The 24,255-nt window shown below is 43.6% G+C and overlaps 1 protein-coding gene across 2 annotated transcripts in view; it reads right to left on the bottom strand.

Moving 5' to 3' along the window:
- Nucleotides 1-24,255, bottom strand: part of LOC117541872 (solute carrier family 26 member 6-like) — a 30,552-nt gene that overhangs the window by 5,359 nt on the left and 938 nt on the right. For both annotated transcript variants that reach the window (XM_034209140.1, XM_034209139.1), the window contains 13 exons: nucleotides 23,221-23,360; nucleotides 22,936-23,046; nucleotides 22,085-22,260; nucleotides 12,212-12,376; nucleotides 11,665-11,817; nucleotides 11,470-11,552; nucleotides 10,913-11,060; nucleotides 10,713-10,826; nucleotides 9,487-9,564; nucleotides 8,946-9,041; nucleotides 8,252-8,358; nucleotides 8,075-8,144; nucleotides 5,892-5,984 (listed from right to left, as the gene is read on the bottom strand). In XM_034209140.1, coding sequence (XP_034065031.1) covers nucleotides 5,892-5,984; nucleotides 8,075-8,144; nucleotides 8,252-8,358; nucleotides 8,946-9,041; nucleotides 9,487-9,564; nucleotides 10,713-10,826; nucleotides 10,913-11,060; nucleotides 11,470-11,552; nucleotides 11,665-11,817; nucleotides 12,212-12,376; nucleotides 22,085-22,260; nucleotides 22,936-23,046; nucleotides 23,221-23,360 — 1,534 coding nt within the window. The remainder of the gene's footprint in view (nucleotides 1-5,891; nucleotides 5,985-8,074; nucleotides 8,145-8,251; nucleotides 8,359-8,945; nucleotides 9,042-9,486; nucleotides 9,565-10,712; nucleotides 10,827-10,912; nucleotides 11,061-11,469; nucleotides 11,553-11,664; nucleotides 11,818-12,211; nucleotides 12,377-22,084; nucleotides 22,261-22,935; nucleotides 23,047-23,220; nucleotides 23,361-24,255) is intronic.

Here is a 24,255-nt window from a genome sequence, read left to right on the forward strand (position 1 = left end):
GATTAGTCCTGGGTGTATTTAGGTTCTGTTTTCCTGTTAGTGTGTGTGTGAGAGATCCTTGTTGCTGGTGACTGTGTTCACATGAGACAGTCATATTGAGGCTGTGTATCATGTCCCACAGTGATGAATAAATGCCCACACCGGATTATATTTGAACTCTCTAGCCTCATCCCAATACCCCTCCTCGACTCCTCTCTTCCCCTCCTCTGGGACTTGACCCGGAAATCGATCAAGACACGCCATTTTGAAGGACGTCCCAATAGCTGAAATGCACACGGAGGAATCGAGGAGGGGTGAGGGAGGAGGGGTGCGGGAGGAGACGAAAGGGAGGATACACGCGAGCAGACTACGCGGAAGTGTTTTCACTACTCGCGTATAAAAGCCCCGCCCCCACCTTCACAGCTGGTCGATTTCAACACAGGAAAACCGACAACTGGAAGATGAGTGGAAAAGCGTCACATAAATGTATAAGTGCTCACAGCTCCGTGGGAATTATTATGTGCAATTCATTTCTAAAAGGCTTACACATTACTATAATTATATTTTTATTTAAATGTAGGCTACATTTACACCAAAACGGAACACAAAAGCAGGACCAACCATCATTGAATTCCTTGACTAACAAGAGAAAGATTCATTCATTTAAATAAATATTTAACCAGAAATGGGCCGGTTCTAAAGGGTTATTCCGTTAAGCCCGATGAGAGGGGATACAGCTGTGCCCATGTCATCATTAACAGACGTCGTTTAAGAGTGACGTTTGAGTGAACGAGGACATCCCAATTAATACCTGAGGACTCCTCTGTCCTCGCGTCACCTCCTCGTGTCCCTCGCTCGCATCTTACGGAGGCGGAGCTAAGATGCAAGGAAGGGACGCGAGTGAGGGAAAGGAGGAGTCGAGGAGGGGTATTGGGATGAGGCTTCTCTCTGCCTCCTTGCTTGGTCGGGCCCGCTCAATTGTCAGCTTCACACTGTCATATGTTCGCATATTATACTATACAATACACTGCAATTACTGCTTATTTTTCACTCCTGGTTAGATGCTAACTGCACTTCGTTGTCTTCTTTATCTTCCCAAGAGACTTCAAAAAACTTTGGGTATGTTGATATAAAGATTCCTACATTGTTTAAGTTGGATAAGGTGGACAAGAAAGGTCTGTCTGTTGTATTTCCTTCCACATTCATGTAAAGTTAAACCTTTTCAAAAATGACCAATCAATTAAAAGTTAGGGTCTTGATAAATGAGTTTGCATTAAATGATTCTGAGACCTTCAACCCAATAAGAGGAAGACATGTAACATGTTGCCATGCTTTTAGTCATTTTGGGTGGTAAGGCTCAAAGGTAGTCACAGGAAGACAAACCTTTCTCAGCCAGTTTAGCTTGTTCAACTAGTCCTAAGAAACAAAAGTCTTCAGTCCAAAAATAAACCATAAACCAGCAGAGCAGAACCTGATCGTCCACACTCAACAACAGGCTTTTGCATGACAGCCGTTGAAAGAAAGGAGGGTTTCCGTCTTGTAAGTAAAACATGAAATGAAATGAGTTTTCCCACGCCTAAAGAACACAAGAGAACTTGCTCAGATCCCGAGTTGTCATGACTCACCTTATTGAATCAACAGTAAAGACCAGAAACTATTTACTTTAATGATGTCGTTCATTTGTCATTCATGCCAAAATGTTTTAAACTGCACTGAACTCCCATCCACAAAAATGAAATGACAACATTGCGTATAGCGCTAATAAAAATACTATACTACAAATACTGTTCTGTACACAGGCCAACAACATTCAGTCACAAGCACGGCTCTACATATCATCTTAGCTGCACCTGACTAGTGTTTGAAGACTGACAAGAACAACTGTGAACCTGTCCTTTATCTGTTTCTGTTGAGCTGTCATAAGGAAATAACCAAGTCCCCCACATTTATATACGTTTCATACACAGTCTGTACATAACACAAGAATTGTCCATAACTAAGGACTAATGGCCAACCAGGAAATGGAAATGACAGAAATAAGGTCATGGTCATCAGTCGTCCAGAGCCAATCAGATCTTCAATGCTTATTTTTGATGCCCTGAATAAAATGTCTGCATGGCAATTGCAAAGTGGATCACATTTCTATCAAACCAAATTTGAGGTCTTTTAAACCAATGTGAGCTTTATTCCGTACCTCAGTACCAGGACCAGCAGGTTTAGAAGGAGCTTGCTTCCCCTCCACTCATAACCTGGTTGAAATCTTTTTATATCTGTCATATATTCGTATATTATACTATACAATACACTGCAATTACTGCTTATTTTTCACTCCTGGTTAGATGCCAACTGCACTTTGTCTTCGTTGTCAAAAATGACCAATCAATTAAAAGTTAGGGTCTTGATAAATGAGTTTGCATTAAATGATTCTGAGACCTTCAACCCAATAAGAGGAAGACATGTAAAATGTTGCCATGCTTTTAGTCATTTTGGGTGGTAAGGCTCAAAGGTAGTCACAGGAAGACAAACCTTTCTCAGCCAGTTTAGCTTGTTCAACTAGTCCTAAGAAACAAAAGTCTTCAGTCCAAAAATAAACTATAAACCAGCAGAGCAGAACCTGATCGTCCACACTCAACAACAGGCTTTTGCATGACAGCCGTTGAAAGAAATGTCTTACATGCTCAGGATGTTTGTGCATTTATTTGCTGGAGGGTTTCCGTCTTGTAAGTAAAACATGAAAATAAATATGAGTTTTCCCACGCCTAAAGAACACAAGAGAACTTGCTCAGATCCCGAGTTGTCATGACTCACCTTATTGAATCAACAGTAAAGACCAGAAACTATTTACTTTAAAGGTGACATGTCATGCTTTTCCGGTTAGTACCCGTCCCCTTGTGTGTTATGAAGGTTTTTATGCATGTAAATGGTGTGCAGAGTCAAAACCCTCAAAGTACACCATGTAGCGAGTAGAACTCTAACACAGAAAATACCTCCCCAAAACGCCTCGTTGGAGATACGTCACTGTCCATTTGATTCTTCCGGGTACATCATGATGTCATGTCGTCCCCGGAACGAAATGGACCAATCCGTGGAGCCGTTACGTTACGTCCGCGGAGCCGTTACGTTAAGCCCCCGCTGATTGGTCCAAATTGACCAATCCACGGACTTCCTCACACACTCAGTGCAGGCAGCTCTGCTGATTTCTCCACCCTGGCTGCAGGCTGATAACAGACAGTTGGGATCGCGGCGAAATTCTCTCTGCAGACCCATTCTCACAGCGTTTATCAACCTTTTTCTTACTCAATATCAAGCCACACTTATTGTTTTTACTTCGGCTGTGACTTTGTGTGTGCTCAGGGTGAGTTTGGCTGTGTTTCGCTGTGTATCGCTAAACAAGGAAATCACACCTCCACGGAGCTCAGCGCGATTCACAACGTCCCGACTGGTCCCGACCAATCGGAGCACACTGGGCTCACAGGGAGGGGGGGGGCAAGAGCTGCAACGAGCCGTTTAGTGGAGAGAGTGAATACTGCTGAATACACATACTTTACAGAGATGCTGTATGCGAAACCAATGTGAGTTTGGAAAATTGCACAGTATACATCTATTCTAGTATACCTCAACAATGGAATTATGATCAGTGGAAATGGCCATCACATGGGACCTTTAATGATGTCATTCATGACAAAATGTTTTAAACTGCACTGAACTCCCATCCACAAAAATGAAATGACAACATTGCGTATAGCGCTAATAAAAATACTATACTACAAATACTGTTCTGTACACAGGCCAACAACATTCAGTCACAAGCACAGCTCTACATATCATCTTAGCTGCACCTGACTAGTGTTTGAAGACTGACAAGAACAACTGTGAACCTGTCCTTTATCTGTTTCTGTTGAGCTGTCATAAGGAAATAACCAAGTCCCCACATTTATATACGTTTCATACACAGTCTGTACATAACACAAGAATTGTCCATAACTAAGGACTAATGGCCAACCAGGAAATGGAAATGACAGAAATAAGGTCATGGTCATCAGTCGTCCAGAGCCAATCAGATCTTCAATGCTTATTTTTGATGCCCTGAATAAAATGTCTGCATGGCAATTGCAAAGTGGATCACAATTATAACAGCCATTTAAGCCTTCCTACTTCTTCAAAACTAAATTGATAGCAATTAACATCTTAAAAATGCTTCTAAGGAATTTATAGGACATTCATTCATTGGGACAATTTATTAGCATGATGGGAAAGTAGTACAAATCAATAATGTGTGCAATGACAGCATAAATATCCCCTTTCAGCTTTGCCTGTGAGAACAAGCAGTGAATGATCCCACATTCTCCCAGCACCTTGCACTATTATTCATAAAATAATCCCAAAATTCAAGCCACTAAGACTGGTGGAGAAAAAAGACATCATCTAAACCCCAAAAATGACCGGAATTCATCTGGTGGGCATTCCTCATCTTGTAACCAGACATGCAGCTTCTGCCAGTCAATAACGGCTCTATGGAGGCTTGTTTAAGAGTCAAAGATTAGAAAGAAACGAGCGACCCAGCGGCTTTGACGTGCTGACATTTTAATGAATGAGACGTTCCATTATCTCCCACTCGTATTCAATCTCGGCTTCTCACCCCACCTCCATCTTTTGTCATTGTGTTTTTACCTTCCCACAATCTGTCTTCCCATTTCCCCCCAAAGAGCTGTGACAGAAGATGAGGAGGAAGACGAGGGGGGAGGAAAGAAGATCAGGGAAGTGTTTAAACAAAAGTTTAGCGAAAGAAGGGAGAAGGGAATAAAGGTGGGGTGACATTTTGAACAATGCCTGTCACGGACATGATATGTGAAATGATGAAATGTCAGGTCTGTTATTAGTGTGTCAGAAATAATGTTTGTAAGAGAGGAGATAATTGCACTGAAAATGGGACAAAGGAGATTATTGGAGTTAGTGTGTGTGTGTGTGTGTGTTGTGTGTGTGTGTGTGTGTGTGTGTGTGTGTGTGTGTGTGTGTGTGTGTGTGTGTGTGTGTGTGTGTGTGTGTGTGTGTGTGTGTGTGTGTGTGTGTGTGTGTGTGTGTGTGTGTGTGTGTGCGTGTGTGTGTGCGTTGCTGTGGTGTGTTCACATGTCTGTATACATTTCTGCTTGTGTGTCCATCAAGTTGTGTTTGTATGTATGATACCGTCCGGGGGTCCACACATATACATTAATATGCATTTTTAACCCAGTGTGTCTTTGTGATGACATTTTGCCAGTTCTCACTTCTGTTTGAGGGTGCAGACACAGTTTTAGGTTTATGATAAGGTTGTGTGTGGTGTGTGTGTGTGTGTGTGTGTGTGTGTGTGTGTGTGTGTGTGTGTGTGTGTGTGTGTGTGTGTGTGTGTGTGCGTGTGTGTGTGTGTGTGTGTGTGTGTGTGTGTGTGTGTGTGTAATAGAACAATATTATACTCACTTACTTACTTTAATAATATCATTGAGTGATTCTTATTTGCTAATGTTTATCTATATTTACTACTTCTCACACTTCTTAGCTAAGCTTGGGAAGATTCCTTATTAAGAAGATTTGTTGCAGTGTTGTTAGTTACAGTCTATGTGCACCAACAGTATGACCTTCAACTCAGGTGAACTGAGAACATCCTGATATGGCCTCCCTAACTCCCTAACTTCCAGAATGCTCCTTTCATTATCACCAAGCTCAACCCCTCCCTTTGTCCTCTCTCTGTGTTTGAATTATGCAACCCAAACTTTGTTCTTCGTCTTTCACTCTGCAGACTGTATGCTCTCTGTATGACTGACTGAACTTTCTTGCAAGAAATAAAATACGACAAAGACAGCTGAATGGTTTGATTCTCTATCCACATTTGATAAATACATTCCCACCACAGTGTGTGAGTGTGTGTGTGGCCTCACTTTCTCTCCAAGGGCTTCCTGGTACATCTCAGCATTGGCAAAGTAGAGAGTGGCAGAGGAACGGAAGATCAGAATCCCTGGCACCCGTTTCACCTGAAATCAACGGGTCACTTAGTGAGTTATTTCATTAAACATGCTATGGGGTAAATTCTACAGCTAAAAAGCTAATGTTAAGCAATTCTGCTGTTTAATATGTTCACCACCTTAGTGTTGCGTGTTAGCATGCTAAAAATAGCTTATTATCACTAAACCCAGAGTTATTACAATCCACAATGAGAGGGATATGGATGCGTGTGCAACATTTTAAAGCAATCCATCCAACTGTGATTGAGACATCTCACGTAAACCCTTATGGTGGCGGTAGAGGGAACAACAGCCGAACACAAAATAAAGTAGAATTCATCCTCAGGGGACCACATTTCACCAAGACAAGTGATCCATTAACTAGCTACCACAGCTGTCTGTATTCAGGTTAGTGGCCTAGAGGGGGGTCAAAAAAGAAAGCATCCTCAGGGCACCAACTTTCAGAGCAATTTCAAACAAAGGTTGTCAACGTTTCGACAGGCCATAAATACCAACAATAGCGACAACACGCTTAAGGCTTAAAACACGAGTAGGACCAAAACTTACTGATGGTAAGATATTACAAATAGCCAAAAAGCTTGCAAAATTAAATCTTCAGGTGGTTTTAATTCTAGATGTACCTTTAACACATAAGAGAAACGTACTTGTTGTCCGATCTAAATTGTTTCTTTGCTCTTTTATTTAAACAACAATCTTATCAATGTGATTTGAATAAGTCCTGAAAATCCCCCCCCCCCCCAAAAAAAACACAACGGTACCTTTTATATTATCTTATCAATTAAAGAACAGTGAGAAATGGAGTATCTGTGATATCTTGTATTATTTCATTTTCACCGATATTTCATGTTATTGTCTGATATACAGAAGGTACAGATTTCTCCCTTCAAAAATAAAGATATCCCAACAGTGGACGTAGTTCAGTTAGAAATAAAAATATAAAAATAAAAGAAGTTAGTAAATAATACTTATACTATAACTTATACTATATACTATAAAATGGTTTGTATTTGGAATGCAGCATTGTTTTTCAACAGCGCAGTGTGTTCTGCTGAGTCACAGAGAGGAACATAACTCCCATTAACACCTCTATATTTGACTCTTGGTTATAATGTCGGGGACAAAAGAAACACAATGTCAGTAGGCTTTATATACTCCTAAGTGTGTGTTTAAAACCTTTAGCCTACTGACATTAGTCACTTTATGGCGCATTTCAGGGCCTCGCTCGGTATGGCTAGGCCTCGTTAGGCCTTGTTAGAACTGGCTCACTTTATGCTGCGTTTCCATTACAGTTTAGTAGCTGGGGCAGTAACTATAGTAACGCAGTGTATCTTCAATGCGAACCACAGAAAAACAACATCAGCCGTTAGCTGTTAGCACTCAAGCTCACAGCTCCTCATATCTGTTCAGAAACTAGACAGAAGTTAAACAAGTACAAACCACAGACTGCCTGTGTCATGCCAAATACAGTCGCTGGTTTATTTATGTCTGTATAGGCCGTTGTTGTGAGTGTGGACGGTCGGAGCATATACTGCGTTAGCTTAGCCGATCTCCATTCAGAAAACACGCATTTTAAAAGGTTTTTCGCCTGCCGTCTGTCTGCAGACTTGTCAAAGCATTAATTCATGGTGTTTACTAACCGGTATCAGTATGTTGTTACTTCGGCATCATTTTGAAACGTGTATTACAATTAAATCACGGTCAAATATGTTCATCTTGTTGTAGTTGTAGCCCCCTTGCCAGCGATTCTCTCTCTAGTTTAGCATACTCAGCCCGACTCAGCCTGGTTGTTGGCCCGGAAAGAACCTCGATTTTATGGCGCATTTCCACTACAGCGCGGAGCTCGCTTTAAACAATAAAATAAAATCGAGGTTCTTTCCGGGCCAACAACCAGGCTGAGTCGGGCTGAGTATCCTGTAGTGGAAATGCGCCATTATGGGGCCAGAAAAACTGTGAAATAGTACCCGCTAGCCGGAACTACGCCAAGTGGAAACGCAACCAAAAACGGGCTAGGCACGGCACGCTTAAAGCGAGCTCCGCGCTGTAGTGGAAATGCGCCATTAGTCACCAATTAGAGGTTATTTAAATATATTGTGCCATACCTGGTTGTAGCCCTCCAGCGGCCTGTAGATGTCAGTGTCTGGGACCTGCCCTAAAATGGAGTATGTTGGTCTGGAGTACACACAACAATAAAGAGGGTTAATATTTAACTTGAAACAATTTCCTACCAAACAAACGTTATGTGTGTTTATTGTGAGTGTGTAAAAATGTGCTCCTACAGCTGAGTCCTGAAGATGACGGTGAGCATGGAGAAGCCGATGGAAGCGGCCAGTCCCAGGTCAGGGTTGAAGAGTATGGTGAAGATGAAGGTGACCACCCAGATCAGCTGGAGATTGATAAGCAACGCATGTAATAAAACAAGACAACTTTGCTAGTGTTGTTACCTAAATCCTGAATGTAGCCAAATCAGTTTAAGCTAATTTGTCTCAGGTGTATTTCATTTACTATATGGGCTTTTGCTGCATATACTGTACACTGTGTCATGTGTGGAATGAGAAAACATAGCCTACATTTCCTATTTTATTTGTAGCATATTTCTCACAATTTGTCACAAACCAAGCAAATAGCTCCTTAAGCTGTGATAAAATGTCATTACTGCTAATGTTAAGTATTCAAAGTTTAGCTTGTTAACTGCTTAGCATGTTATTATGCAGACTCTTTTCTGACATCATGCTTATATTAGCAAGTCCGAATACCACAGTATCTTTGAAGAATAGGCAATATAATTTAGTGTAAAAGATATCCTGTTCTGAAAAGTTTTCATTAAAGAAACTGTTGGTCTGAACAACTTTCACAAATAACTAGTGAAGCTCAGGGAAGATATGCACATTGGTGCAGTACATCTTGTTACCAACATATGAAGGAATGTATGTTCCTAAAACTGTTTTATTTTCTTCTTCTTATCATACTCACCATGTCTACTTTGTTGCTCCTCCACAGCACAGGGATGTCCAAGAACTGCTTCATCATGCCATGGAGGTTAACAAAGATGATGGCGGCCAGCACTGCCTGCACAGTGAGTCAAATATAATAATTTATATGGATCACTTTTGAGGCCTAAAACATGAAGGTGAGCTAGTTTGAGATAAACCTCTCGTGGATTTTTAAAGTTGTATGTGTTCTTGTTGAATAAACTGCAAACAAATGGCTAAGAGTCAAACCCCTAAATGGCAGTCTTTATGATATTCAAATTGTAACAGTGCTTTACAGAAATTAAAAGGGATTGTTCCCGATGAATAACTTAACAAATACAAGTGTGATAAATTAATTCAAACCTGATGTTATAATCATTTGTTTTCAAAAGTAGCCAGTGGCTTTAGTCTGAAGCTGAAGAGTTATCTGTCTTAAAGCAACCCAACATCAGCTGTTGCCCATATTTTGATCATCTGACAAAAACATTCTCTTGGACCCACATGCTTCAGCACATATGTGAACATCCACATGCACTCAGTACCTTTGGCAAATCTTCAAAGAGTCTTCCAATCCAGAGCGTGATGAAAAGGATAATAATGGCGGAAAGAGCTCCAGCAACCTGCAGCGAAGAAAGAGGAGATAGAGGCATGATGAATGGGAATCAGGAGAGATCAAGGAAGGCGAGTTAGAGAAGAAGAAGGAAAGATGAATGATGTAATGGTTACTAGAGTGAATAGGTACGTGATTATGAGAGGAGAAGTCGAGGCATCATCAGTTAGAGCCTCTCCACTCCTCGGCTGATTAATGGTGTTGTCTGACTAAATCGTTTAGCCTCTCAGCTAAACTGTTTGTGTAGGTGGATTTCAACGATGTGAGCGAAAATCAATTCCCTAAGTGATATTTAATGATGCCACTTATCAGAGCAACGTTAACTATTACAGGTTTTTTTTTACATTTCGTTTAACCTTTAAGATAGCCCAGTTCTGGAGCTATGGGCAGAGTAAAGTGATGGGAGGAAAACACTGACAAGAAAAAGTATCTTGTGAAAAATCCTTGTCAAGTAAAATCAAGTTATCAAGAATCCGAGGCATGCAAACCAATCAGCATGTCTTGCAAGTGTTGATGAAATGTGTTCAGCTCTGTGGACTACATTTAGGAGAAGAATAAGATATCATTAAATTGAATTGGGAAATAAGATATCCCAGCCTTTTTAACTGTATTAAGATGCATCGTTAGCGAGTACAGGTAATGGCCAAATAGAACGTTAAATTAAATGCATTCTAAATAATAAAATAAAAACAAAAGCAGCATTACTGATGTGATGATTTGGGTTTTAAGGGAATGTACTCCCAGACCGTTTAAGTACTACATACAATACAAAATCAGCATAAAATGTATACAGTGGACATTTTAAAAAGAGTGTGAAAATATGGTTATTTATGTAATATAAACAAGTTTCTCCCCCCTACAAAATACATTGAGTGTCATTAAAAGTTATGTTTATTAAAAAACAACTCTATACACCTGCAATGGCATAACCAAGCAAATTGTTTTGTTTTTTGTTATCTGCATGGATACTTCCACGGGTAGGTGAGAAAATAATTTGTGTGGTATTGGACACTTTAAAAGTAAAATATGCTAGTATTTAAAAAAGAAAGTAATTGTCTCATATAAGATCTACTTTGCTCACCAATATCAGAAATTATACAGAGAGCACTCTCACAATGTTTTACTCATGGGCACTTCAGCAGCATTATTAATACAAACCTGAGTCTTCCCTCCTGTGCTCTCCTGAACCATGGTGCGGGACATGGAGCAGCTGATGGCGAAACACTGGAAAATCCCCCCGATGGAGTTACTTAGACCCAGGGCAATGAGCTCCTAAACCAAAGAAAACACCCTGTTTATATACAAGAGATACGCCTTCAAAGAGCAGTTTACTCTGACTCCATCCACCCTCTCCCTACCTGGTTGCTGTCCACCTTGTATCCATATTTCAGGGCGAAGATTCTTCCCAGTGAGATGGCGATGCCGTAGCCAACCACAGCCAGAGCGAAGGCATCCCCGATCACCTGACTGAACAGGGAGGCGGTCGGGAGAACCGGCGGCTGGAGGCTGATGGAAATGGATAGAAAATGATTTGGGTTTTCAACGTTAATGTGAACCCTCGCGATAATTCAGGAAACCTTAAAATAAATATACACAAATTCATCACATAGCCAAGTTCAACCCCAACTTCCCACCGTAAATGTACCGCAGATTTTTTACTATGAATTGCATGTCAGTGAAAAGGCAAAGAAAGCGGAGAAACTGGACCAACCATGTATTTATCTCGCCCTATTATACAAGTCAAAACTAGTCAAACTTGTGATTAATCATGGTTACTTACAGATTTGTATTATCATTAACGCCAGTCATTTTTGAAAACACTAAAAAGAAGACTCAATATATATCTAATATTTCACACTCCCTTCTCACGTGTAATCACACAGTCCTTTATGTTTATTGTGTGTGTGCGTCTCACCCCGAGGGAATCAGTCCCACCACCTCCACTCCGTATTTAGCCCGCAAGTCAACCTGCCAGGAGATCACTGTAGCAACAACGATCTGTAGAAACAGATAGTCACAGATGTGTTATTGGATGTAAGTGTGATAGTATGTGCATACTTGCAAGGAACTAAATGTCAATACATTATATTATAAGTCTTTGTATACTTACACCAATCAGCTCTACGGGTATAGGAACAGGTAGTTTTTTACTCAAGTAAGCATTGAGCTCTTTAGCGAGTATGAGGCCGATAATAGCGACGATACTGACCACAAGAGTACCAATGTTTGTCTCTGGAATTATAGAGCATATCTCCAACACAGTCTGGAAAGAAAGAAATAATAAGATGAATTAATTCTGGTCCATTATGGAGAGGACCGTCGGCACTACTGGCTATATTACACAGTATACAGTATTCAGTATACAGTATACAGTATATAGCCAGTAGTGCTGACGGTCATCACAAGGCAGAATCAAATGTCTACAATGATAGCTTTCATGTTGTTGAGATAAAAGCTTGCAGATATATATTATTATAATTATTATAGATATTATATTTCCCTGCACATGATGCTTGATGACACTCTAGGAGTCTAGGGTTTACAGTTGACATTGACTAAAAAACTAAATTGCTTTGGAAATATCAATTATTTTATACATTTTTAGAAATAAATACCATGTAGAAGCAAGCAGGTGATCAGCATGTCATCTTTCTTACATATATCAACGAGAAGGGTCCATTAAATCTCCTCGGGCTGATGCCAAAGGTGTATTTGAGCTGGGACACGATGACGTGGATGGCAGCTCCTGTGGTGTAACCTCGGACCAGAGGTTCGGACAGGTAGGTCACAACGAAACCAAACTGGACCAGACCGAGGATAATCTACAGACATAATACAGAATAAAAAACACACACAAGCTTTATGTAAAAGTAAAAACAGATGACCTTTCTTTCATCTAACGTGTCCTGTTGGTGCCACTGTTGCAAAGAAAACAAATCGCTTGTTGTTTTCCTCAGAAGTGAACCAGTCTAAGCACTGATGCTGTCATTATTTTATAGTTATTCCATTATGCATTCAATTATTCAAGCGGAAAATGTACAGCACATAATAGCTCAAGAGAGGAATGAAATCAGCACATTCTCACAGGATACAGAGCGGCAGGGACGTGCACAGGTACGGGCTAATGTTGCCAGGGCAATGGCCCTTTTGCCATTTTTGGCTGACCTGCCCCTCTGGAGAGAGCAAGAGGTTTATGTTTTTTCTGTTGTGGCCGAATAAACATGATAAGCCCACAATTAGTATTGTAGCATCTCGCTGCGATAAAACACACCTTGTCAGCGCTTGTCATCTGCCCCCAGTCACGTGACTTTGTTTACAATCTGACAGCTGAAAGCAAAGGACAGCCCTCCGGCCTCATATGGCTATGGTGATCATACCAAATGCCCACCTGGCTTTGGTGGCAAATCCCCGGGTCAATCTGTCCCCGGAAATGTCCCCGTTTTTAAATATGCTTAAATTGATTTTGAGTTTTCTCATGGCAGTTAGAGTAGGGGACTTTTCTTCCTCTTGACACCGTTGGTTATTTACACCAAAACAATCTAAATAGGCTATACTTGTTATTGTGCTTCTGTCTTTCCGTGTCTTTTCATCTGCTCCGTAAACTCCCTCAACAGGGCCGCTCTCTCTCTTTTCTTGATCGCCCTCTCACGGAGAACACTTCACTGTCCCGCTTCAATTGTAGGATTTCTGCTATGTCTCTACTTTAGTTTGACCATCTCTGTTATTAAGTTATGGAATACTAAATAAATAAGTAATTAGATACCTTACCATTACTGCGCTCATAAAGAATGAAAATAATAAGAATAATGCGTATTGAACTGGTTTAATTAAAGGTGGGGTAGGTAAGTTTGAGAAACCGGCTCGAGATACACTTTTTGTTATATTCCATGGAATGCTCTTAACATCCCGATAGCAATGAATATCCTAAGTGCTTTGACAAAAAATCCATAAAAAAATGTCATCTGTGGAACCTGTAATACTGTAAAAAGTACAACCAATCCGTTTAGCCGGGCCGGCTAAACGGATTGGATTGCCGCCCTGTCTGTCAGCCTTCCATCTTGTGCACGCACAAATGTATCTCGTGCCCTCATTGGGTGTGCCGTAATTGGGCGTGCATTGCGCGTTCATGTGTGTTGGAGGAGGTGCTCTGTAAGGAAGTCTGAAGGAAGGGGCGGATTCTTTTCGGCTGTGTACTTTCAAATTTTAGTGCACTCAAGCCGGTTTCTGAAACTTACCTACCCCACCTTTAATTAGTGAGTTTATTTAAGAAAATTACTTAGAAGCCCTATTTTATCAGTACTGTATGTCTGCACAGAAGTTACAATGGTCAAACTAGCCTACATTAAAACAGAATTGTCCCCATTTTTTCTTTAATAGTTAGTAACATTAGATATTTTAATGAGATATGGACCGCAAAACAAAAGATTTCCCTGGATTTCATTAAGAAAAAAATTCAAAAGGTCTTATGTTTTTTTCGGGGGGGGGGGGGGCAGGGCCCTTTTTCTAGTTTAGAGCAATAGCCCCTCCAAATGTCTGTGCACGTCCCTGCAGAGCGGAATATACATACATATATAAACAGAGGTGTAAAAAGGACTCAGATCTTGTACTGTACCAGTGTAGAAATACTCTGTTACAGTAAAAGTCCTGCAATAAAAATGTTACTCTAGTAAAAGTACAAAAGTATCAGCATCAAAATATACTTAAAGTACCAAAAGTAAAAGTACTCATTGTGCAGATTGGTCCATTTCAGAATAATATATATGATATGTTTTATAATTATTGATGCATTAAAGTGTTATCAAAGCTAGTTTTAATGACTTTGTATACTGCAGGGTAGCTTGTGAATGTTACTCCAGGAGTCCAGGTGTAACTAAAGTATTTTTAAAAAGTTGATTATATTTCACGTTTTTTTAAAATCAAAATCTACAAAGAAACTAAAGGAACAAAATAAATATTGTAGAGTAAAAGTACATGATTTACCTCTGAATTGTAGTGGAGTAGAAGTACAAAGTAGCAAAAAATAGTACTACAACATTGTACTCAAGTACAGTAGGCTACTTGAGCAATGTTACTTTACACCACTGCATACATGTATCTATATATATGCACACTTTCACCACTGGAGTTAATTTAATCTTACAATGTTTCGGAAAGAGACAACCTGTTTCAGATACAAAGAAGAAGCAGAGCAGAGACTAAATGTAAACACACGAACGATGCTTTCATTCTGTAGAGGAAACTTCTGTGTAGCATGTGCAGTGGAGTCACCGACTCAGGAAGGAGACACGGGAAGAGTCGGAGCTTTGATGTCAAAACCACTGTGATTTATTTGGAGTTCCTGGCCAGAGTATTCACATCACAAGTCACGGCAGTCACGGTGAGACTGCACGGGTGGGTTGCCACGTCAATTCTGGAGAGCCTGTCTCTTGCTAGCCCATTTAACTGGTTCTTTTTTTTTGTTGAAAACTTTATTTTATAATTATTCTGGCAGTACATGATATACACAAGTTACATTAATAATACACATAAGACATAATGAATAAATATATAAATAACATAAAGAGAGCACGTTTATATTCCAATGAGACTCAGCTCGGTCACAGACTCAAAACGCCCCATGGCTGAGTCTGGGATTTGTCCAGGTTTTTTTTTCTCCTTAGTTCATTAAGTATTTTTTCACGATGGTGTTTATGATCGTCTGATTTAGTACCATTTTGCACCTTGTTTTCCAGTTCTCATTCATAACACTCCGTTCGATGTCTCACTATGGGATGCGCCTCATCGCGGAGCAAACAGAAGCATCAATCTCATTACGCCAATCCTGATTGGCTGGAGATCTTGACGTCAGCGTCAGGGAAATCACCCCCTATAAGTAGCTTGCGCCACAACGCATGCGCCATTCAAACACCTCTTCTCGCTTCAGAGCACATCTCTATGGTAGCCGGACAAGCTTCACGGTCCACAGACTGAACCCAAATATCCATTTCGGTCGACGGGCGCTTGCCGGCTACTCCTTCTGCTTCGCAGGAAGACGGTAATTACTAACGCTAGTTATTGTTGAAATCGACCTCGCCGCTCTCTTTCCCCGGAAAGTAAGCTAGGTCTGATTTTTTCAAGCTAGCGTTAGCTTGCTCCCTCACTACCGACACCACGGTAGCGAGGAAGTCTTTTCTTTTCTCTTCCCCACGGAGGAGGAAAGGATTAAAAGGAGCATACTGCCACACCAGTCAGTATTCTCTGGGAATAAAAGACCCACACCGTCCTTTTCTCCGGATTAAGGACAGGGTGGTTACCTCTTTTTCTCCCAACCTACCTGTTGAGAGCGGGTCCTCTCCACGCCACGAGGCGAACAAGATGGACGCCCCTCTCCCTCACACCAGAGGAGTCAGGGACTCGGTGGCTCGACTCTGCGGCTGCGGGTTGAAGATCTCGGGCACAGACACACACCAGGTCTGCTCGTCCTGCCTCGGGCTGGAACACGCCCGAGGCGCTATCGACAACCCCGGCTCGTGCGGACATTGTGTCCGCTTCACCGTAAAGAGCCTCCGCCGACGGCTAGCACGCCAAGCTAGCCTGTCGGAGCAGGAACCCCCCCATGTCCTCTGACCTGCCGGCCGGCAGTCAAGACGCGGGGGCATCTGCCACAGAGAGTGAACCCCTCTCCATGTCGGTCTGGGGCTCAGTATCTGCGATGGCCGCAGAACCGGATTCCCGCGCCCTGGCAGGCCGGGACCCGGTGGCGGCAAGACACGCGGGAACGGGACCCCACGCTTTAACGAGCTGGGGCTCCCAGTTAGACCTCACCATGGTCTCACCCGCGAAGGATGTCCTCGAGCTGGATTACGACGAGGACGAAGAGGACGCCTCGGTGTTCCTCCTCTCCGAGTCGGATGAACATGAAGAGGACATCTTCATGTCATCGGCTCAGGCTGCAAAGCCTGGAGCGAGGGCTGCTCTCCCAGACGATAGCATACCAGCTTCGCCCTGTCTGAGTATGGACCTGCAGGCCGTGTGCAAACGCGCTGCGGCCAGACTCGACATCCCGTGGCCTGAAATGGCCAAGGAGACCTCCAGGTCCCGCTACGAAGGGAAACATTTTCCCCAAGCAGCGCGGACAAAGAGACAACTCCTTCCGGTCTTCCCGGAGATGTTGGATGAGGTGTCGGTCTCGTGGAGAGACCGGCCCTTCAGCAACAAGGTCCCAATCCAGGGTGCCTCCTCCCTAGACTGTGACGGAATGGAGAAGCTCGGCCTGCTCCGCATACCGCCCATGGAACCGCTGGTAGCAGCCCACCTCCTACCGAGGATGGGCCCGTCACCAAGCAGGAACCCCACGCTGCCGGCAAAGTCGGACCGATTTCAGTCGACAATGACTGAACGGTCCTACAAAGCCGCAGCGTTGTCCGCCAGGGCCCTGAATGTGGCCTCGCTGCTAACCGCTTACCAAGCGGAGCTCTGCGAGGACCTGTCGGGTAACCCGGGTGCAGCCACTCTGGACGAGATGGCGGCGGTCACAGACATCTGTCTCCGTGTCCAACGCTGCGCCGTCCAGGCCACGGGTAAGGCAATGGGGATCATGGTGGTGCAGGAAAGAGCGAGATGGCTCAACCTCACCAACCTCCCAGACCGGGAAAAGGAGGATGTGCTGGATATGCCCATCGTTCCCGAGGGAATTTTCGGCTCCGCTCTTGCTTCCATGCAAAGGAGGTGTGAGTCGAAAAAGAGGGAGGACGAGGCACTCCACCTCTGCCTCACTCGAAGGGTCCAGCCGCTGCCTTCGCAGCAGCAGTCCTTCGCCCAAGCTGCCTTGAACCCTGCTCGGTTTAAAACACCGAAAACGCAGAGGTCGCAGCCCGCCCCGAGTCCCCAGCCCAGGCTGGAGACGAGGGCGAGCTGGCCCAGAAAATCTCCGGTTCCGGCTGCAGCTCAGGCGCAGCCAACCCAGAATTTCGGCCAGCAGGCGAGGAAGAAGAAGCGAGCGGCGTGACAGCCCCTCCTTCTCCCCTCCGTGACAGAGCTGGAAGTCCACGGTTCCCCAGCTCTAAATGTGTTCCCGCCGCCTCGAGAGATGCCTCAACACCATCCTCAAGTCCGCAAAAAACACATGTCACAAATCTGTTTGTTCCTCTGTCATTAAACATTTGCCGCTGACGCATCCAGGCTTCAGGCCGAGGGCGCAGCTCAAAAAAATGATAAGAAAAACAATAAAACCAATAAACAGCCCGCCAACTGTTCCCCTTCTGAGAGCAGCTTCGGCATCTCTCAAAAGGCGGATTACAGGCGGGTCTGTGAAGGCACCACCGTCACGCGCATGCGCAGTGCCGGCTGGGGTTTTAAAAGCACCACCGCCACGCGCATGCGCAGTGCCGGCTGGGGTTGTGAAGGCACCACCGTCATGCGCATGCGCAGTGTCGGTGGGGATTGTCGAAAGGGGGCAGCACTGTGTTCAGACACTAGAGGGCCCCATAACACAACAAATAGAGACTCAGAGGGGAAGAGATGTGACATCTCCACTGGCTCTAAGGAGCATGCAGTGGAAGATGCTCACATCATCTGCTTGGGTTTTCAAGACAGTAACACGGGGCTACAGACTCCAATTCGCTGTCACCCCCCCTCGCTTCTCGGGCATTCTGCATTCGCAGGCCCGAGGAGAGTCAGCCCATATTCTGGAGAAAGAGATTCTCTCTCTCCTAGAAAAGAGGGCTATATCTATTATACCCGCCGAGCAGAGTCAGGGTGGCTTCTATTCCAAGTACTTCCTCGTTCCCAAACGGGGAGGGAACGGAATTCGGCCAATACTTGATTTGAGGGCTCTGAACAAATATCTAAGAAGATATAAGTTCAGAATGCTCACTCACACATCTCTGCTGCGGCTCGTGCGACAAGACGACTGGTTCACATCAGTCGACCTGAAAGATGCGTATTTTCACATCCCAGTATATTACCCACACAGGAAATATCTGAGATTCGCATTTCAGGGGATCTGTTATGAATACAGAGTACTCCCCTTCGGTCTGTCTCTCAGTCCAAGGGTGTTTGTACGATGTACGGAAGCCGCGATAGCCCCGTTAAGACAACAGGGTATTCGCCTGGCGACCTACCTGGACGACTGGCTGCTTCTCGCACAGTCGGAGCAGGAGGCTGTTACGCAGACAAATGTCCTCGTAAAGCACCTGCTCAACCTGGGTTTCATAATAAACACAGAGAAGAGCATGTTGTGCCCCGCGCAGACTATACTCTTCCTGGGTTTACACCTGAACTCGGTGCCCTTTTCAGCTCGCTTGTCAGCAGATAGAGTGAAAGCTTTCAGAGCTTGTCTCGCTCTTTTCCAGCTGCGCAAACATGTTCTCTTCAGATCATGCCTGCGATTGCTGGGGCTCATGGCGTCAGCCATCCTGGTCGTACGACTGGGACGCTTACACATGAGGGAGTTTCAGCGCTGGGTGGCCGCCCTAAAACTAAACCCTGCGCACCATGGCGCGCGGAGAGTGATGGTTACTGTGAAATGCGTAATGGCACTGCGCCACTGGCTGCACCCGACTTTTCTAGTACGAGGTGTGCCTATGGGTGCTGTCCTTTCACGGAAAGTGGTCACCACGGACGCATGTCTGACAGGTTGGGGAGGTATTTATGAAGGTCGCCCGGTGAGGGGTCTCTGGAGCAGAGACCTCCAGCGGGCGCACATAAATTACCTGGAGCTTTTAGCGGTATTTCTCACCCTAAAACGCTTTCTGCCTTTCCTCAGGGGACATCACGTCCTCGTGAGGACAGACAATACGACCACAATATCGTATATTAACCGCCAAGGGGGTTTGCGTTCTCTCCAGTTACACACACTGGCGCGCAAACTTATCCTATGGAGCGGTAGGCGTCTCCTCTCTCTGAGAGCGACGCACGTACCGGGAGTGAGGAACCTCGGGGCAGATCTACTGTCCAGAGGTATACCACTTTATGCAGACTGGACTCTACATCCAAGGATTGTGAGCCAGCTGTGGGTGCGTTACGGCAGAGCCGCGGTGGATCTGTTCGCATCGAAAGACAACGCTCAGTGTCAGCTGTTCTTTTCGATGCGCGATCTAAATGCACCGTTAGGCGTGGATGCACTCGCGCACAATTGGCCCCCGGGCCTTCTGTACGCGTTCCCACCCCTGGCTCTGATACCCCCAACTCTGGCCAGAGTGAGAGAGCAACGCCACACACTTATCCTGATAGCTCCGCACTGGCCAGCTATGTACTGGCTAGCGGAGATATATCAGCTGCTGTGCGGGCAGCCATGGCAGCTCCCACTACGCAGGGACATACTGTCCCAAGCGGGGGGGGGCGATCTTTCACCCACACCCAGAGCGCTTGGCTCTATGGGCCTGGCCCGTGAGTGGTACAATCTAAATACAGTGTGACATGACGCTGACCCTGGCAGCTGCCAAGCGAGCCAGTGGCACTCATGCACTATCTGTACAGTTGTCATGCACTCAGTTTGCCCCAGGGCAAACAGAGTGTGGTTGAAGCCTGACCCTGCCTTTATCTTAAGGCGGTCGGTTCGGGTACCACATTTGACATTAAGGCATCCCCCCCGCCACTGTATTCCTCCGGGGAACAGCGGCCGGATTTGCCGTGTCCAGCCCGTGCTTCACGCACGTACAGGGACAGATCAAGGGTGCTTTGTCATAATGACCAACCCCTTGTGTCCTGGGCTAACCCTTATAAGGGCAAGCCTATACTAAGCAACGGCTCTCCCACTGGTCTGTGGAAGCAATTGCTTTGGGGCTCATACGAGTCAGAGTTCGCAGGCACCCTCGGGTCCGCGAGCTCTTTCGACTCAGAGTCTGGCTGCATTCTGGACTCTGTCCAGGATGTCTCCCATCAAAGACATTGGTGCAGCGGCGAGCTGGTCCTCGCCGCTCACTTTTGTCTGCCTCCTAACAGGCTGGACGTTCTGCTCCCAGTGTGACTCAAGCAGTGCTGGGCACCTGGTTGAGTCAGAGCTCTACCTGTTAAGTTCTGGTTGGTTTGGTGATTTTCGAGATAAGCTCGTCTGGCAATACGGGAGCTACAATTTCCCATAGTGAGACATCGAACGGAGTGTTATGAATGAGAACTATAGGTTACTTGCGTAACCCCAATTCTCAGAGTAACATGAAGTGAGATGTCTCACCAGACGGCCCTCCTTGCTATGGTGAAGCGAGAAGAGGTGCTTATTTTGAATGGCGCATGCGTTGTGGCGCAAGCTACTTATAGGGGGTGATTTCCCTGACGCTGACGTCAAGATCTCCAGCCAATCAGGATTGGCGTAATGAGATTGATGCTTCTGTTTGCTCCGCGATGAGGCGCATCCCATAGTGAGACATCTCACTTCATGTTACTCTGAGAACTGGGGTTACGCAAGTAACCTATAGATCTTCATACATGTGATACAAATTACCAGCTGAAAAAGGTCCCTGTGTTTATTGTCCATCCCCTCATCCAGAATACAATACATGATTGAGATATAATTTACATTGAAGTCTAACCCGATGCCCCGTAGGAGCGACCACACCTCCTGAGTTTAACTGGTTCCACAGAGAGTCATCAACATGTTTTGATAAGATAGCTTTAGATAGTTTGGGCACACTAATTTACCAGCTTCCGCCACTTATGGCCTTGCATATGTCATGCCCTGGAGTCCTCAGACAACAGAGAAGGAAGTGTCCCATGCAGTGTACCCACAATACAGACCATCTGTGACCCAGTATTGACCGGTCACAGAATGGGAACAATAACATTATTGGCTGAAGCAGCCTGTGTCCTTAAAGGAGGTAAAACAGACATGAAGGTTTGTCCTGTATGTATGTCACATCTTGGCGTCTATGATAATTATTTCCTTAACACATTCAACCTTAGCTAACTAATATTTAGCTAACGTTAGCTAGCACGAGCTAAGCGAGCCAGCTGTCAGAAATATACATTCACACAAAAACAACTGCTTGATAACTTACCTTGTCATTATTTTATAAAGATATCACAAAATGGTGAAAATTAAAACGTGCAATTCAGCAGCAATTCACCTGAGCGCCTGAGCACACGCAACTAAACGGTGCCTGCTGCGCATGCTCAGACACCGGTTTACGTATTTTCCTCCTTCTTCTTTGGTTTTAATTGCGGTTAACCCCAGCCTTTGTGGTTACTAGTGATCAAATTGTTTCTTAAGGAGTTTTCTAGCTGAAGGTCATGGTGAAGGCTAGTACTTATATGCTGATATGGAATTTCAAGGTTTGAAAATGTAGTTTAGAGACCACCTGCATGCTTTTAAACAATACAATTCCTTGAAATGAATAAGCCTATAAGGCTTAAAGCCTTCGTTAATGTAGGCTACTGGCTGTCTTCAGAGAGCACTGCAAGATTTAAGTAGTTGTCAAACATACATTTCTTGCAAACAACAGGGGTTTTTGATAGTTATGATAGCATCTATTTCCAATAATCATTAAAAACCCAGTGAGAAGATACATTCTAAATATTTCACTTCCAAATCAGAGAATCCAAAAACACAAATGTACCTGAAATATTCCAGACAAGAAGGTTACTGCTGCTGCCACTCGGACCCTCTCTGCATCCCGTAAGTCAAAGTTGACTTGACTAGAGTTGGTCACATTGTCCCAATCCATAAAGTTGGAGTCTGGGGCTAATCGTTCTATCACCCCTCCTATCATCACACTCATCACCGCATATGTTCCTGAAAAAGGGAGACAGAGACATAAACACACATTTTTAATCAGCATTCAAAAATACATTGGACATTTTCAGAGATATTTTGAACCTTTGAACAGAAACCTAATGTTTCTCTCAACATTTACTTTTTTTAAGTCTTTGCCCATGTTGTATTTACACCTACCAATCAGAAATGAGCAATACAAAAGGAGTTGTGAAGTTGGATCATACATTTCGGGCAGTTCCAAAGATAAATGTCATATTCACTCATGCCTTTGACAGTCTTCTTCTACAAGGCACTTGTGTGGCTCAGGGATACATCTTCACAAGTCTACCATGCTAAACTGATTTATTTTTATTAAATGGTATGGTTTTATGTGCTCATGCTGACATAGAGATGCCACTTTTCATCAAGTCTGATCAGACCACACTAACACAATCTTCAAAGTGCAACAGTTATTTTTTAATGCTGACATTTTTTATAATATCAGAGTAGTTTTTATTCTTATTTGAGACCAGGTTTTCAAGCTTTAAAAACAAGCATGTCAAACGTATATTTTTAGTGGACAAATGAATATCCTTAGACTGTTTGATAACCTATATCTGTTTTTCTTTTTTTGTCCAAACAACATTCTGGTGGATTAAATCCCCCTTCTCCAAACAACTTGTGTGCAGATACAGCAACGGGTAAAGTACAAACCGATTGAGATGTGCTTGGAGGTGCCGAAGATGAAGTAGATAAGGACGGGGTAGAAAGAGGAGTAAAGGCCAAAGACTGGAGGAACAGATGCTAGCAGGGCATAGGCCATACCTGCAAGGAAAGCATATGGAGATAGTAAGTACAGAAAAGGGTTATAACAACATATCAGGGTAATGCAGAACCTGCATTTTACCATTTTAAATAAATGATCATTCCATTCATTCTTTTATCTCTTCTACCAAATGACCCCTCCACTAAACTGATCTCCTGAACCTCCAGCCTCACCCTGCGGTAAATGCATGATTCCCACACTGATTCCAGAGACCAGGTCACCCAGGGCGTTTTCTCTGATAGAGTACCGAGGCAGCCACGATACAACAGGAAAGCTACCCAGCAGGCAGCTCTTCACCCTGGGACCAGAACACCTTAGTGTGTGTATCAGAGAAAAAAAGAGACAGAAACATTTTGTGAATTGTGTTAAGACATCCATCAGCATACGTGTTAAGTCTGTATAAGGCACCTTGAGGCCATTGTCACTTTGCCACTAATGTTGACCTATCTTTTTTCATCTTAATACAACAAAAAGTTAATAAATTATCTTTATCCTCTCTGCTTCCTCTGGTAATCATTCGAGAACTAACTTAACACTATTCCTACATTTAAAAGACATGACGTGTGGCTTTTTTTCTCAGACAAAAAACACATTTTGTGATTGACTTTAAATCTAAAATGCGGACAAAAGTGGAACGAGTGAAAGACCTATTGACATGCATAGCCCAGGCTTTTGCAACAGGATAATAAAAATATTCTGACATAAAATAAGATAATCCTTTATTGATTATTCGAAGTAAAATGAAAGTGTTGCAGCAGCAGGAATACAAAATTAGGCGCAGATAAAGATAAGTACAAAAAGAGGTATACAGCTATAGAAGAGCAAATAATGACAAAGAGTTAAAGGGGCATCATGTATGCTTAATCGCGGCAGATAAATATATGCTGCGATTAAGTAGTGTTGTCTGTATTAAGATAGCAAAGTGGGAATCAAATAAAGTATATAATGTGGAAAGACAGTATACAATGTTACCATGGTATAGTTTGATATAGTAAATGTGTTACTGCACAAGTTGCTGACTGTCATATTACGTACAAAGAGAAAATTGTTGTTATAATTAAGTCTAAGTTATCAGGGGCTGGGGATAATTAACAAGTACAGCTCTATGACTTTAGTATATAAATACAATATCTGGTGTTTGAAGACTCACTTATTCCTATTGTGTCCCAAGTGCTTTATGCTTTGATACAAAATGAACATATAAAGGA

The sequence above is a fragment of the Gymnodraco acuticeps genome, unplaced genomic scaffold, assembly GCF_902827175.1.
Source record: "Gymnodraco acuticeps unplaced genomic scaffold, fGymAcu1.1, whole genome shotgun sequence".
Taxonomy (NCBI): Eukaryota; Metazoa; Chordata; class Actinopteri; order Perciformes; family Bathydraconidae; genus Gymnodraco; species Gymnodraco acuticeps.